Raw genomic sequence first — 15,268 nt, 5'->3', positions numbered from 1 at the left:
GGTTAAAGTAGTGTCAAACTGCATTATTTCTGCAGTGCGGATGCAGCCAAGGTTTCCTGACATTCTTTAATTGATTTATTTTCAAAATCCCCATCCAAGGCAGGAGACAGTCTGGGAAGGATTTGTTTGGGTCCCAGTTGTTTCACAGGTTGTGAGGGGATGATGGGCTTCCACCAGGGAAAGAGATGGGATGCTGGGTATCTGCTTCATGGCTGATTAAAGGTTATGATTAACATTATTAAATTGTAGAGAGATCTTGTAGCACCTTTGAGACTAATGAAGAAAGAAATTGGCAGCATGAGCTTTCCTAGACTTCAGTCTACTTCACTTGTTAGTAGTAGTATAACAAACAACAATTCTTCATCATCATCATCATAGTAGTAGTATTAATTATTAACTTATTATTATGTATCATTGTTCAGTGCTGAAGTAATCCTTGGGGAAGCCTGCAAGGAACTACATGTCTTTTGGAAGCCAGATCTGTCCAAGGGCTGATGTGAGTCCACTCTGTGGCCTCTGGGCTTCTTGCAGAGCAAACCTTCCTGGCAACTTGCAAATGTGTGAACACAATTTCCCCCCCGCACAAATCTTTCCCCAGAAAGACCCACTGTTCCAACCCAGGCTGGTTGCTTGCCCACCTGGCACAATTGTGAGTATCCAATAAAGGAGACACGCCGGCATCAGCCCTCAGCCAACAACCGCCCCCAGCTTTTTGCTCTTGTAGTCTGGAGAACCAACTAAGGAAAAATCTCCATCCACAGAAACATTGGGTTGAAAGAGACCCTCCCAGGACCATAATCCAGTCCAACCTCATCCTGCCATGCAGGAAGACACCATAAATACACTCCTAGAGATGGCCATCCAGCCTCTGCTTAAAGGCCTCTAGCGAAGGACAGTCTAGCACACTCTGAGAGAGTCCATGTTCCACTAAGGGCCATGCAGACAGTCCAACTCCCTTCTGCCATGCAGGAATTCACCATCAAAGCACTCCGACAGAAGGCCATCCAACAACTAATAGTTGTTGTAATAGTGCCACTCTATTCTGCTTTGTCCAGGCCCCACCTGGAATCATCCTGTGTCCAGTTCTGGGCAAAACCATTCAAAAAGGACATTGAGAAACTGGAGCCCTGAGTCCAAAGGAGGGCCACTAAAATGATGAAGGGTCTGGAAACCATGAAGCTCTATGAGGAAGGACTGAGGGAGCTGGGGATGTTTAGCCTGGAGAAGAGAAGGTTAAGAGGGGACATGACAGCCCTGTTAAAGTGTTTGAAAGGATGTCATATAGACATACTTTTTTTTAAAGTATGTTTTATGTTTTAAATTCTACATTGTTTAATTGTATTTTAAAGGGGGGGGGTTTGAGGGTTCGGACTGTATACTTTAATCTTGTAAGCCGCCCTGATTGCATTTTGTAGAGAGGCGGGATATAAATAAATTTTATTATCATTATTATTATTATTATCATCATTATTATTATTAAAGGAGGGAGCTAGCTTGTTTTCTGCTGCTCTAGAGAATAGGACTTGGAGCAATGGATGCAAACTGCAGGAAAAGCGATTCCAGCTCAAGATTAAGGGGAACTTCCTGATGGTAAGAAACAGTGGAAGACATTCCCTCGAAAAGTGGCGGAGTCTCCTTCTTTTGGAGGTTTTTAAACAGAGGCTGGATGGCCAGCTGTTGGGGATGCTTTGATTGTGAGTTCCTGCATGGCAGAAGCGGGTTGGACTGGATCAGGGCCCTTGGGGTCTCTTCCAATTCTATGATGCTAACTAAAAGGGAAGAAAACCGGTAGACTGCTGAAGATGGAGACTTTGGCTTTCCCCACGATGGGAATCTAAAGATTGGGACCCAAGAACCCTGGGCCAAGAGATCTTATTATATTTGCATCTGCTGGTGTGTTATCATCCTCATCATCCTCGTCATATTTACCTGTACCCCAACTTTCCCCCAAAATTGGGACTCAAAGCAACTTACAAATTAAAATAAATGCAACAGTGTTAACATACAAAAAAGGATAAATGTTCCAATAGATTTCCCTAAATGGGGATCTCTTCTCTCTGCCCCAAAAACTCAGAAAGGTTTTCTGCAGAAAAGAAAGCCCTTTCCCCCTTGTGCATAAAACCCAAGGCAAATAATTCCCCGTATGACCCCCAAAACAGCGATACCGTTGTTGGCCAACCAAAGTGCACAAAATACATAAGAGTATCCTTGTCTTGTGAAACTTTGGGTGTTATTGTATTTTGCTATTTGGACAACGCGGCTACTCCTGGATTTAAAAAAAAATCCCTGTGAGATTTGGCAAAGTATAAAATCTTCTTCAGAACTGTGCAGAAATTGACATTTTTCTCCTACAGCAAAGAAAATATAGAGGACATTATTGATCCTTGTATGTGAAGATGACCCAAGTGGAAGGTTTACATCCCTAGCTCTTGACACAGAAAGGATTTGGAACCATGGCCTTACCATGACATTTGGGGAGGATTTCTAAAGTTGTGATGCCATGATGCAACTTTCTTTCACTTGGAAAGGTGAATAATAATAATAATAATAATAATAATGACTTTTGGACTGCAGCTCCTTTAATGCTCTAGCCAGAACAGATAGTTTCTGGGAACAGTTGTCCAAAACATTTGGGCTTCATACGAACATAATGTACTTTACCAACTGGTGGAACTTGGAAAAGGGCCTCATTCGAAGAGCGTAACACAGAGACAACAGACATATTGTGTGGCTATCACTAACAAAAGTGGGTCCTGAACATTACAGTTGAATCCAGTGCCGCAGGGCAGCAAATCCCCTCGGCTGCGTTTCTAGTTCAGGATCATCCCAGACCCTGAAGTTTCTGAGCCAAAATTTAGGGGCAGCCTATTAAATGTTGTGCATTAAGTGCCAACCAAAGTGGCTCACAGCTGGTTATTAAAACACACAGAAACACAGGCCTCATTTCCACTTACAAATAAATCGGTTTGTGATCCGAATCAATGGATTGATTCAACAGCGGAGTGTGATTCACACTACATTTGCCCCAATCGCATTTCCCCCCTGCAAAATAACTCACTTATGGTTCAAACTGGCGAATGAATCGGTTCAAAATGGACCTGCTCCAGCCGACCAAAGGGCAAACTTAAATTGATTCCAATCCACATCTGGTTCACACTTGCGCAGAATCAATTTATCCAAAAAAATGCGGGTGAAAAATCAGCATCATAGAGATGTGGTTTAAATGGTTTTAGCACATGGCCCCCCTCTCCGAATCACTTCAGCGATTTAGTTCAAGTGGGAACCCGGGTGATTGGAACAGGTTCAAACCGATTTGCGATTTGTTTTAAAAGGTAGTGGGAATGAGGCCACAGAGGACATATTTTCCTGTTAGGAAATTAACACAGGGATCTTTGCTAACAGGTCTGTTCCCAGATCAAGGGGAAAGGAATGGCTTTTATTCCTTCTTATGGAGATGAGAAAAGGAACCTTTAATCTATCCTGCTTGCTTTTAGCCAGAAGATGGATGCAGAGCAGAGGGTGAGCCCTGGCACCAGAAGGAATGGAGAGGGAAGGAGGGAATAACAGAATAACTGCATAACCCCGCTTTGGAGAGTCTTGGCAAATTGTAACAACCAATTAGCTATTAGTTATTAAATAACCAATTCGTTATTTCTTGAAAAGTGTGGCAAGCTGCTGCTTTCATAGCCATGCTGGAGATTTGCACCCAGCCGTTTCCTCTTGGTCCCTGCAAAAGTGGAGAATGTGTACGCTTGCCTCCCATCGGATGCCCCACAAAAACTGGAAACCCAAGGGCAGGCCCTAAGATCTGGCAACTTTGCATAGGAAACATTTTTAATTTTGGGGGGGGGGGGCAGGTTTGTGTGCAGAAATGTATGGTTTTGCACAGAGCAATCATTGCATTTTTATTGGCATGAATATGCAGAATAATTCCCCCCAAAGACTTAATGAAGTGCAAAGAATCTCCCTGCTGCTCCGTTCTTCTCGGCAGGAGTTTCTCCCCAGCCTCAGAAAAGCCATTATTCTGTTGGGAAAATAACAGTAACCAAGTATTTTTTGTCCTTTCTCGAATCCGTTCCAAACTCACTTATTTATCCAAGCATTTAATATGGGTTTTATGGCCCTCACCAGTGGCTTCCTGGCTCTGTTTCCACTCACCGTTTTATGATATAGAAGGCATGTATTTTATATGTGTGCGTTTTCTGGCATTGGGGAAGGTTCTTCTTTTTGGACTGTCAATCCCAGCATAGCTGGCTGGGGGATTCTGGGAGCGGCAGTCCAAAAAGGCACCTTTTCCCATGCTCTGGCAGTTCCAGTCTCCAAGATTTTGGGGGGAAAGGGACCAAGGTCAGATCTTGTGTCAAGTTCTCTGCCGATTTATGGGGACCCCATGAATTTCATAGGGTTTTCTTAGACAAGGGATACTCAGAGGTGGTTTGGCCAGTTCCTTCCTCTTAAATAGAGCCTAAAGCACCTGGGGTTGGTTGGCAGTCTCCCATCCAAGCCCTAACCAGGACTGACCCTGCTCAGCTTCCAAAATCAGATGGGATTTAATGCCTTTTGTCTATGTGCCTTTAAGTCACTAGTTGACTTATGAACTTTGCAGAGTTTTCTTAGCCAAGGAATAATCGGAAGTGGGTTTTCCAGCTCCTTCCTCTGAAATAGAGACTCCAGCGCCAGGTGTTCCTTGGTGGCCTCCCCTCCAAGGCCTAACCGGGGCTGGCCCTGCTTAGATGACATCTGGTGCCTTATGTGTAACTTCAGATCTCTTGTTGTCTTATAGCGACCCCATGAATTTCGTAGGGTTTTCTTAGGCAAGGAATCCTCAGAGGTGGTTTTGCCAGTTCCTTCCTCTGAAATAAAACTCTAGCACCTGCGATTTGCAGGCGGTCTCCCATCCAAGTACTAACCAGGGGCGACCTTGCTTAACTTCCAAGATCACATGGAGATTTGGTGCCTTTATGGTTTTAGGTAGTGACTATTTTGAGTTACTCCTTGGCTGGCCTTGTCTTTGGTTAAAATTAAAAAAATTAAAATCCATAAAATTAAAAGTATACCCTATAATAATAAAAATAAGAACAAATATGAACTATAAGGTATCTTAGAGGCCCTTTTACTCCAGAACAGTAAAAGGGCCTTTCAAGTACCGCATTGTTCATATTTTGTTCTTCTTCTTGTTATATAGGGTATACTTTTAATTTTATGGATTTTAATTTTCATAGGATGCTTTTAATTTTTATAGCATGCTTTTAATTTAATGGGCAGCTGAATGACACTTTTCACTTTTGCAAGATGTACATTTTTTAAAAAGCTGTATCTGTTTCAATGGACTGGGATATAAATAAATAATTTTAATAATGATGATGGAGAAGGTGGAAAAGGTTGATATTTGTTGCGATGTGCCTTCAGGTTGATTTTGAATTACTGTATTATGGCAATCATACTTCAGTGTTTTACTTGGCCAGATTTGTTCAGGGGGCTTTGCCCTTGGGGGCTTCCATAGCTGAGTAGGGATTCGAACCTTGGTCTCATCTTAGTTCAGCTAATCCATTGTGGATGGTCAGAGATGGACTTTTATTTTTGGTCAGGGCTGCTGGAGTGAAAACTGGAGAGACCATCTGTACACATAATGATTTTGTACCCTAAAGGGACTGGATCTGGTCTGATCTTGGAAGATAAGCAGGGTCAGCCCTGGTAAGGAATAGGAGGGGGGCCGCCAGGGAAACCCAGATACTGGAGGCCCTATTTCAGAGGAAGAAGAAATGGGCAAAACCACCTCTGGATATTCCTTGCCTAAGAAAACCGTCTGAAATTAATGGGGTCACATTAAGTCGATGGGGGACTTGAAGGCACATGCATGCACATAACTAAATACCTTAAAGGCACCCTCTAATCTTGGGAACTAAGCAAGGTCAGCCCAGGTTAGTCCTTGGATGGGAGACCGCAAATGAATGTCAGGTGGAGCAGGCTCTATTTCAGAGGAAGGGGCTGGCCAAACCACCTCTGAGGGTTCCTTGCTGTAAAACCCTACAAACAAATTCATGAAGCTGCAATAAGTCCACAGGCAACTTGAAGGCACACAAGGCATGAGATCCCATCTGATCTTGGAAGCCAAGCAGGGTCAGCCCTGGTTAGTCCTTGGAAGAGAGACCGCCAATGGATATCAGGTGCTGTAGGCTCTATTTCTGAGGAAGGAACTGGCAAAACCACCTCTGAGTCTTCCTTGCCTAAGAAAACCCTGCAAAATTCAAAGGGCCGCCATCAGTCGACAGGCCACTTGAAGTGGTGTGGTGGCTTGAGTGTTGGACTAGGACTCCAGGAGTCCTGGGTTCGAATCCCTCCTCAGCCACGGAAACTTCCTGGATGACTTTGGACAAATCACACTCTCTCAACCTCAGAGGAAGGCAAGGGCAAGCCATCTCTGAAAAATGAATGACAAAAAAAGTGCATGTACACATACAGACCAAAGAGGGAATTCTAGCAAAGGAGGTTGGTCACACACAACCAGGGAACCACAAGCAATCCCTGCTGAAATCCTCTCTTCTACACGACTCTTAAAAGGCGCAGGAGCCCTCTCCAGTTTTCAGTCTGACAACCCTAGGCCTCCCAAGTCACACAGCAGAGTCTCTGTTTCTTGCAACCGCAACTGACAACCGGGCTGTGCTTGTTGTCTCGCACCCTTCTTGCCACAACAGAGGACGGCTGCCTGACCTCCCCTCCATGCCCCTAGCCACACACACACACACACGCCCTCCTTGTCGCTTCACCTTGCCAAAGACTCGGTGGCGCTCTGTTCTCGTTCCACTGCGACAACCTGTCCTGCACGAAAAGCCAAACACAGCAGAATTTCAGGCGAAAGCGACATCAGGCCCACAGAGATGCCCTTCACGAGGGGAGAAACCCCACAAGTTTGCACCAACTGACCCAGGCTGAGCATGGCTGCAAGGTTTACCTGCATGTGTTTCCATGCCTGGGCCTTGAGGGGAAAAGAGACCTTCTCATTGAGGTACGGTGCAATCCCCATATCAATGCCCAGACTTGAAAATTGCAGATAATCGCAAACCCTACATTTCCAGCAGAATTTGACCACAGAGTTGCACTGGAGGATCTCCAGATACTTAGAGTGGTGTTCTTTCCAGGCACCTGGATGTCCTCCAGTGCAACTCTATGGTCAATGCCCACCTGAACTTGACCATAGAGTCATGCTGGAGGACATAGAGATGCCTATAGAGAGACCATACTATGCTGGAGGACCAACAAGTACCTAGAGTGGTGTTCTTCCTAGGCACCTGGACTTTCTCCAGAGCAACTCAATGGTCAAAGCCTATCTGAAGTTGACCATAGAGTCATGCTGGGGGCCTTAGATATACCTAGAGAGACCATACTACATTGGAGGACCACCAGATACCTAGAGGGACATTCTTTCTAGGCACCTAGATGTCCTTCAGTGCTACTCTATGGTCTACCTGAAGCTGACCATAGAGTCAGGCTGGAGGACATAGGAATGCCTAGAAGGACCATATTTTTCCAGAGGTGGATAAGTGAAACCATGGGTACCATTCCCACTGATATGGGGGTCATACTGTATTTGCAGGTGCCTGGAGCCTTCCCTGTCAGTGGGTTTTAGCCTGACCTTTATATAAGAAATATCCACAATGCTCAACTTATTTGGGGGACAGGACTGATCTTGGGCTCACTGGAAGCTGACATGGAAGCCACTGGTCACAACAGGCCACAGAAAGCTCCTAGCCCTGCCAACTACAGGACTCTGACCAGGGGTCAGTTCACATTGCCCACTATATATTAAAAGCATCAACAGAATGAAAGGGATCTTGTAGCACCTTTGTAATTGTAATTTCACCCTCTGAATCAGCGTTGAATGGTGAATCACCGGCTACGTAAATTCCATATATTCAATATATAATATTCTACAACCCCCAGAATCTCCACTTAATGCATCGTCTGGCCTTATTGCCAGAGACATTTTGGAACTTGCCACTGAAATAAGGAACTTTCCTAAACTCTGGCCCCAGACACGCAACTTTGCCCAGAAGTAAGGCTTGCTGAACTCGGAGAGAGGCTTATGTCTGATTAAAAGCCGTCTGTTTGGATTTGAGAAAACATCATCCGCCGTTCTCTTCTTCCTCTCTTTGCCATTTCAAAAGCTTTGCCACACAATAATATGCTTTAATGGGAAGCGTTATCCAAGCAGTATGGTCCTTTTTAAAGGATTAAACATTGGGTGAGGCATCATCCTTGGGCATTTGGCCTTCCCCGCATGTCTGGGGCCAGAGTTTAGGAAAGTTCCTTATTTCCCAGTGACAGTTTCCAAAATGTCTCTGGCAATAAAGCCAGAGGATGCGCTAAGTGGAGACTCTGGGGGTTATAGAAGAGCTTATATTGAATATATGGAAAAGGCACCTTTCACCATTGATTCAGTGGCTGCAATGGCAAGAAAAGAGATTCCACCGAAATGTAAGGAAAAACGTCTTGAGGGTAAGAGCAGTTTGATGGTGGAATGGACTGTGGGTGCATCCACATTACAGAATTAAAGCAGTTTGACACCAGTTTCACTGCCATGACTTTAACTTGCCCTGCTGAATCCTGGGATTTGTAGTTTGGCGAGGCACCAGAGCGCTCTTATAGGCCAGGCTCAATGCCTCACCAAATTAGAAATCCTAGGATTATTTAAGATAGAGTCATGGCAGTTAAAAGTGGTGTCAAAGGGCTTTAATTCTGAAGCGTGACTAAACCATGCCTAAGAGAACGAATGGACTCTCTCCTTCTTTGGAGGTCTTTAAACAGAGGCTGGATTCACATCTCCTGGGGGCACCTGAACAGTGTATTCCTGTTGGTCAGGGAGATGTTTTATTATTATTACTATTATCACTGTTATTATTATTAGTAGTAGTATCCTGCTTGTTTCTCAAAACTGAGACTCAGAGGGGCTTACAACGTAAAAGCACAGTACAATTAAAATCCATACCATCCAACTGCCCTAATCTTTTCTGCTCTGGTCAGGCCCCACCTGGAATAATCCTGTGTCCACTTCTGGGCAAAACAATTCAAGAAGGACATTGAGAAACTGGAGTCATGTGTCCAAAGGAGGACAACTAAAATGGTGAAGGGTCTGGAAACCATGGAGCCCTATGAGGAGAGACTTAGGGATCTGGGGATGTTTAGCCCAGAGAAGAGAAGGTTAAGAGGTGATATGATAGCCTTGTTTAAGTATTTGAAGGGATGTCATATTGAGGAGGGAGCAAGCTTCTTTTCTGCAGCTCTAGAGACTAGAACACGGAACAATGGATGCAAACTCCAGGAAAAGAGATTCCAGCTCAGCATTCGGAGGAACTTCCTGGGAGTAAGGGCTGTTCGACTGTGGAACACACTCCTTCAATGGAAAGTGGTAGAGTCTCCTTCCTTAGAAGTCTTTAAGCAGAGGCTGGATGGCCATCCGTCAATGGGGATGCTTTGATGGAGAGTTCCTGCATGGCAGAATGAGGCTGGACTGGGGTCTCTTCCAACTCTATGACTCTATGAATAATGGAGCTGGAAGGGCCATCTATTCCAATGCAGAAAGCACTCCCAACTGATCCAGTCTTTGTTTGAAAACCTCCAAAGAAGTAGACTCTAGCAACATCTTCCATGATCAAACAACTCTTTCTAATGTGGAGCTGGAATCTCTTCTCCTGGAGCTTGCATCCATTGTTCCATTTCCTTTTCTCTGGAGCAGCAGAAAACAAGCTTTCTCCATCTTTAATATGACTTCCTTTCAAGTATTTAAACAGGGCTATCATCATATCACCTCTTAACCTTCTCTTTTCCAGGCTAAACATCCCCAGCTCCCTCAGTCCTTCCTCATAGAGCTTCATGGTTTCCAGGCCCTTCACCAATATAGTAGCCCTCCTTTGGACACAAAGCTCCATTTCTCAACATCCTTTTTGAATTGTGGTGCCCAGAAATGGACATTGTATTCCAAGAGAGGCCTGACCAAATCAGAATAGAGTGGCACAATTACTTCCCTCTAGACACTATGTTCAGCCTATGACCATATTGGCCTTTTTAGCTGCCGCATCCCACTGTTGGCTCATGTTTAGCCTGGGGTTTACTAAGATCCCCTTGATGCTTTTCACGTTGACTGCTTTCAAGGCATGTGTCAACTGTCTTGTCATCACAAAGCCACATCAGCCTCTTACTCAATAACTGAGGTTAAAATGACCTCTCGTCCTTTACTCCTCTTGCTTTAATAAAGTAAATCAATACATTAAGAACCATTATATCTCGGAGAGAATTGTCCTCAAGCACTTTCCCTTTCTCCACGCTCCCTCCCTCCAGCGACCCCAGGGTCCGCAAGAAAGAAATCAGAGACAAAAAAGTATAGGGGTGTGTGTGTGTGTGTGTGTGCCTTCAAGACATCTGTTAACTTATGGCAAACCCATGAATTTTTCATAGGGTTTTCATAGGCAAAGAAGACCCAGAGGTGGTTTTGCCAGTTCCTTCCTCTGAAATACACCCTGCAACAACTAGGATTCATTGCCAGTCCTCCGAACTTGGGGAAGGATCTTCTTTTTGGACGGCTAATCCCAGAATCCCTGATTGGGGGATTCTGGGAGTGACAGTCCAAAAAGCCACCTTTGCTCCAACTCTGGAATTTCTAGTTTGCAACATTTGGAGAAAAAGGACCAAGGACAGATCTTGTATGTATGTGTGCCTTTAAATCTCCTATTGATTTATGGCAATCCCATAAATTTTGCAAGGTTTTCTTAAGCAAGGAACATTCAGAGTTGGTTTTGTCAGTTCCTTCCTCTGAAATATTGCTTACAGAATCTGGGATTAATAGACAGTCTTCCATCTAAAGACTAACCAGGGCTGGCCCTGCTTAGCTTTCAATATCAGATTGGATCTGGTGATTTTTGGGTATTCACACCCTAAAATATATGAAATACACTTGATATCAGCAATAGTTTGGTCCCATTAATTACAATGGCATCATGAAATGGTGTCCTTTACATAAAACATCAAAATCAAGGTCTGCTTTTTGGAATTTATATATCGTTTAATCTTTTTAAACCGTGGGTGCTTGAATCCGTAGATTAAAAAACCCATGGATAAGGCAGGCTGACTGTACGGCGGCATAATAATATTGTGTCCCTCTTATAAAACGGCAAAATCAAAGTTTGCTCTCTGGAGTTTATATATTTTCTGAAAGTTTAAACCAGTGGATAAAGAACCCGTGGATCCAAAGGGCGGCTGTAATCTGGAAACAGCGACAGCTATCCTTGTCATGATCACAACCGTGATTGCGGTTTTATTGTCCCTGTTTGGTAATATTTGGAAGCCAAGAAAAAAGCCTCCTGCTGCCGCCTCCTTTCCTATTGAGAGGCTTTTAAAATTAATGGGCTATCGCGTTTTTTTAAAGTGCTGTGGGAAAACCTCAGCCGCTCCGTCTTGCGCCACGTAACTCAATCTTCATCTTGGCACAGTATAGTCATTTGATTTTTAATATGGATATACAGCACCCTGTAACTCCATCTTCATTGGGCCAGAGTGGATTCACTTACATTTTCATATCGCAGTCTATGCTCATCCCTGAAACATGTGTTGTTTGTTTTGGAAAGGCAGTATATTATTATTATTATTATTATTATTATTATTATTATTATTGCTAAGAGGGAGGGAAAAGGGAGAGAGTGCTTCTGAGCATGTGGAGAGTACTAATTAATCTCACCATTGGTCAATTTTATCAGCTTGACCCCAAATTAAAACAGCAGCTGTAGGGATGAGTGGGTAGAGATCCTAGTAGGAGTAACTTCCAAACTAGTAATGCTCATTTTATATATATATATATATATATGCATAAATATTATTATTATATCCAGGGGTATGCCATCTATCAAAGTACAACAGCATCCAAAATCCACAAAACAGGGATATCTTTATGGGCCAACCAAACAGCACAAAATACATGTTGCAAGCTTTTGAAGCTCCACTGGCTTCTTCATCGCTTGAAAAGGTTGCAACACATATTATTGTTATTACATTATTATTATTATTATTATTATTATTATTATTATTATTATTATATCAATTCATACAGTTGATATCTGGGTTCAAAGTGCACTGACTTTCCCCGAAAGTTACATCAAAATTACATTACAAATTACAAATTATATTAAAATTTCACTCAAATGACCAGCCTTATTGGGACCGGTTGTGCACTGAGAGCCAGGGCCTGGAATCGAGAGACGCTCCCTGCAAACACCGCTCTCTAATCACCCCATTTGTTTTCTTCAGATTGGGGTTGTGGACTCCAACTTCCAGTATTCTTTGCCTGGGGGATTCTGGGTGTTTTAATGAAAACGACAACACACTACCCATCCTGAGCTTAGTTTCTGGTGGGTTTTTCGGGCTCTGTGGCCATGCTCTAGAAGAGTTTCTTCCTGACGTTTCACCAGCGTCTGTGGCTGAGCTTGCTTACCATCTCCAAAATAAAAAGGTGAGTCTGTGGGGGAGACTTTGGGGGATTCAAGGCTCCTAAATTATACAAACATTGGCCGAGCCGAGACCCTATATCACAATCTAGGGGTGCATCTACACTGGATATAACGCATCTTAACCCCACTTTTAGTGCTGTTGCTCCATTCTATGGAGCCCTGGGATTTGTAGTTTTGCAAGGTCTTTTGCCTTCTCTGCCAAAGAAAGCTGGTGCTTCACAAAACGACAAATCCCAGGATTCCGTAGAATAGAGCCATGGCAGTTAATGTGGTGTCAAACTGCATTATTTCGACAGTGAAGATGCACACCAATTAGTCCCAATGTGGCAAGGATAATCCAGATTAATCCTCTGCCTTCTCACTGCTTTTTAAAAGATCCTGGTTTCTTTTTCCTCCTCCCGCTTTCTGCCTTCGTTCTCAGTTTATTCCACTGCTGCAAATGAATTCACATGAATTTGATTTTGCACGCACACATACGCAACCAGGATACCGGCCAATATCAACAACAACAACAACAACAACAACCAAGCAGGTAAGTCAGGAAAAGGATTGCTTGCAGAATTTCTGTTCACAGTATTATAAATATAGCCAAGGTCTGTCGATTTATTCCATGGAAATATCCTTAAGCCAGGATCTTCGTGAAATATTTACCAGAACGAAAACAACACAGAGATTTGCGTGGACCAGCGTGTGGATGTTTCGAATTCGCCTCTCTCATCTCTTCCTTCCCTTACCTGCCCACCCCATTTCCACTTTATTGCTTTTATCCATCGGTCTATCCCCCCTTCCTTTTCCCATCCCTCATTAAACCGTCTCTCTGTGCTATCTTATCGGTTTTCATATTTTAATTTGGTTTAAAAAGGGCAAATTTCTGTTGCAATCACGTTTTTAGCCAATAGGGGGCTCTGAACAAAACAGTCCCTAGAATAAATTCAAGCAATTCCTCCGTTCCTGGATATTCTGAACTTTTAGATTGTGAGGTTATTAAAACCCTCTATGGCAAACCTTTCTGCACATGCATGCGATGGTGCCCATTTTCGAGACATGAATGGAAGCACTTATTCCTGTCTGCTTGGATAGTTATACACAAAAATGCTTTACAATCATGCAGTTGAGCAATGCCCCCTAGTGGTGACTCTGGTAAAACAAAGCATCAATCTGTCCAATTACCAAACATTGCACAATGCCCCCTGCAGCTCACCCTGAGTATTGCAGGTAAGTCCACATAAACCACAACAGACCAGCGCTCCCTGCAGCTGACCCCTGGAACTGCCTCTTGCAAAAAGTCTGTTTTAAAGGATGGGATGGATGGATGATCCCCAGAAGCAGGTTCATAAGCTCTCATCCTCAGCATCATCTGCTCCCACTGTCCCAAAAAGAACACAATTGTGCAAACAGACCTCACCAACCACAACAGAAGGATGCCCCCTGCAGTTGACCCTGAGACACTGCAGTTTGCAAACAGTCTAGAGAAGATACACTTGGACACCAAACCAGAAGAGAACCAAGGAAACTGGGGGAGGCCATAAAAAGGATTTGAAGGGTGTCAGTACCCCCATCTTTGCTCCTTCCTCGGAGAGAAGGACCGACCGATCCCAGGGACATGACTTACCCGGCGTTTTTTCCAGCCGGCCCTTTCGACCCCCGCACAGTCTGACTTTGGAGATTAAAATAAGCAGCTGTTTCTGGCATAGGGATTTGGTGCCACGGGGGCAAACCTTCCTCTGGGTGGAAACAGGCCGGCTGGCCACGGGGTCCCGGATTTCCCGTTTTTGCCGGATGAGGGAACTGGCTAATGCGGCCATACCTGCCCCATCCGGAGGCAATAGGGACAGGTCCCAGGGGGAAAAGGAGAGGATGGGTCAGGGCCAGAATCAAGCCCACTTCTTCTTCTCCTTCTCTGGCCGTATTTCGTTCTTTTCTTCCTCACGCTCTCCTGGTTACGGATTGCAGGTCAACTTGTCCCGGAAAAGTAGGGTGTAGGAAGGAAGGCAGGTCGCTTCTCTGTCAATTTCCAGGATCAGGAAGAAAATTCAAGGTGCCTGTACACTCCTGGGTACCAATCTCAGCCGGAGAAAGGGAAAGATGTCCTGAGAATGACTGAGAGAGAAAGAGAAGGGGGGAAAAAAGAAGAAGAAAAAGAAAATGATCTATATAAATATGTATTTATAAGGATTATTAAAATGAGATGCCATCCTCTGGAAGAGCCTCATCGGTGTCAGGCGGATGCCAAAAGTCCTAATAAAGAAGGGATTCTGGACAAAAGAGGATAGAGGAGGGTTGGTGCTCTCTCGGTCTGTCCGACTCTCTCTCTTTTTCAAAAATTGATCCCTTCAGTGCTCCTTCCTTCTTTCTCTCTTTCGCTCTTTCTTCATGGCTGGTGCTCCGGTTTCCTTGCTCCGGAAAAAAGATGAGGGAGGCGTGGAGGAGACCCCAATGTCCTTCAGAGCTTCAGAGGTTAATTGGGAGGAGGAGGAGGAGGAGAAGGTGGGCAAAGGGGACACCAGAGAGAGAAGGAGAAGAAGAAAGATGGAAAAGACCCCCAGGAGGGAAAAGGGATGGGCAACCCAAGGGATGCTCAGCACCAGCAGCAGCTGCCTCTGTGTCTGTGAGTGTGAATGTCTGTGCAAGGGTGTGTCGAGGGTGTGTGTGGTGTGTCTCTCTCTCTTGGTGCGTGTGGCACAGCGAGGAGCGAGGGAATGGAGCAGACAAAAAGGGAGGGGTGGGAAGGAAGGAAGGAATGGAGAAATGGAGAGAGAGAGAGAGAGAGAGAT

At 44.4% G+C, this 15,268-nt stretch overlaps 2 protein-coding genes across 2 annotated transcripts in view; both read right to left on the bottom strand.

Moving 5' to 3' along the window:
- The window catches only part of FGF11 (fibroblast growth factor 11), a 48,236-nt gene extending 33,914 nt beyond the window's left edge, over positions 1-14,322 (bottom strand). The window contains exon 1 of the mRNA XM_042474161.1: positions 14,107-14,322. Within this exon, the coding sequence (XP_042330095.1) occupies positions 14,107-14,299 (193 nt within the window). The 5' untranslated portion in view covers positions 14,300-14,322. The remainder of the gene's footprint in view (positions 1-14,106) is intronic.
- Positions 14,323-14,493: 171 nt separating this feature from the next.
- Positions 14,494-15,268, bottom strand: part of TMEM102 (transmembrane protein 102) — a 29,264-nt gene continuing 28,489 nt past the window's right edge. Inside the window, exon 4 of the mRNA XM_042474144.1 lies at positions 14,494-14,594. Coding sequence (XP_042330078.1) covers positions 14,502-14,594 — 93 coding nt within the window. The 3' untranslated portion in view covers positions 14,494-14,501. The remainder of the gene's footprint in view (positions 14,595-15,268) is intronic.

This window comes from Sceloporus undulatus, chromosome 6, assembly GCF_019175285.1.
Source record: "Sceloporus undulatus isolate JIND9_A2432 ecotype Alabama chromosome 6, SceUnd_v1.1, whole genome shotgun sequence".
Lineage (NCBI taxonomy): Eukaryota > Metazoa > Chordata > Lepidosauria > Squamata > Phrynosomatidae > Sceloporus > Sceloporus undulatus.
The sequence above is the reverse complement of the archived record's forward strand: the minus strand, read 5'-3'. Positions and strand labels throughout refer to the sequence as shown.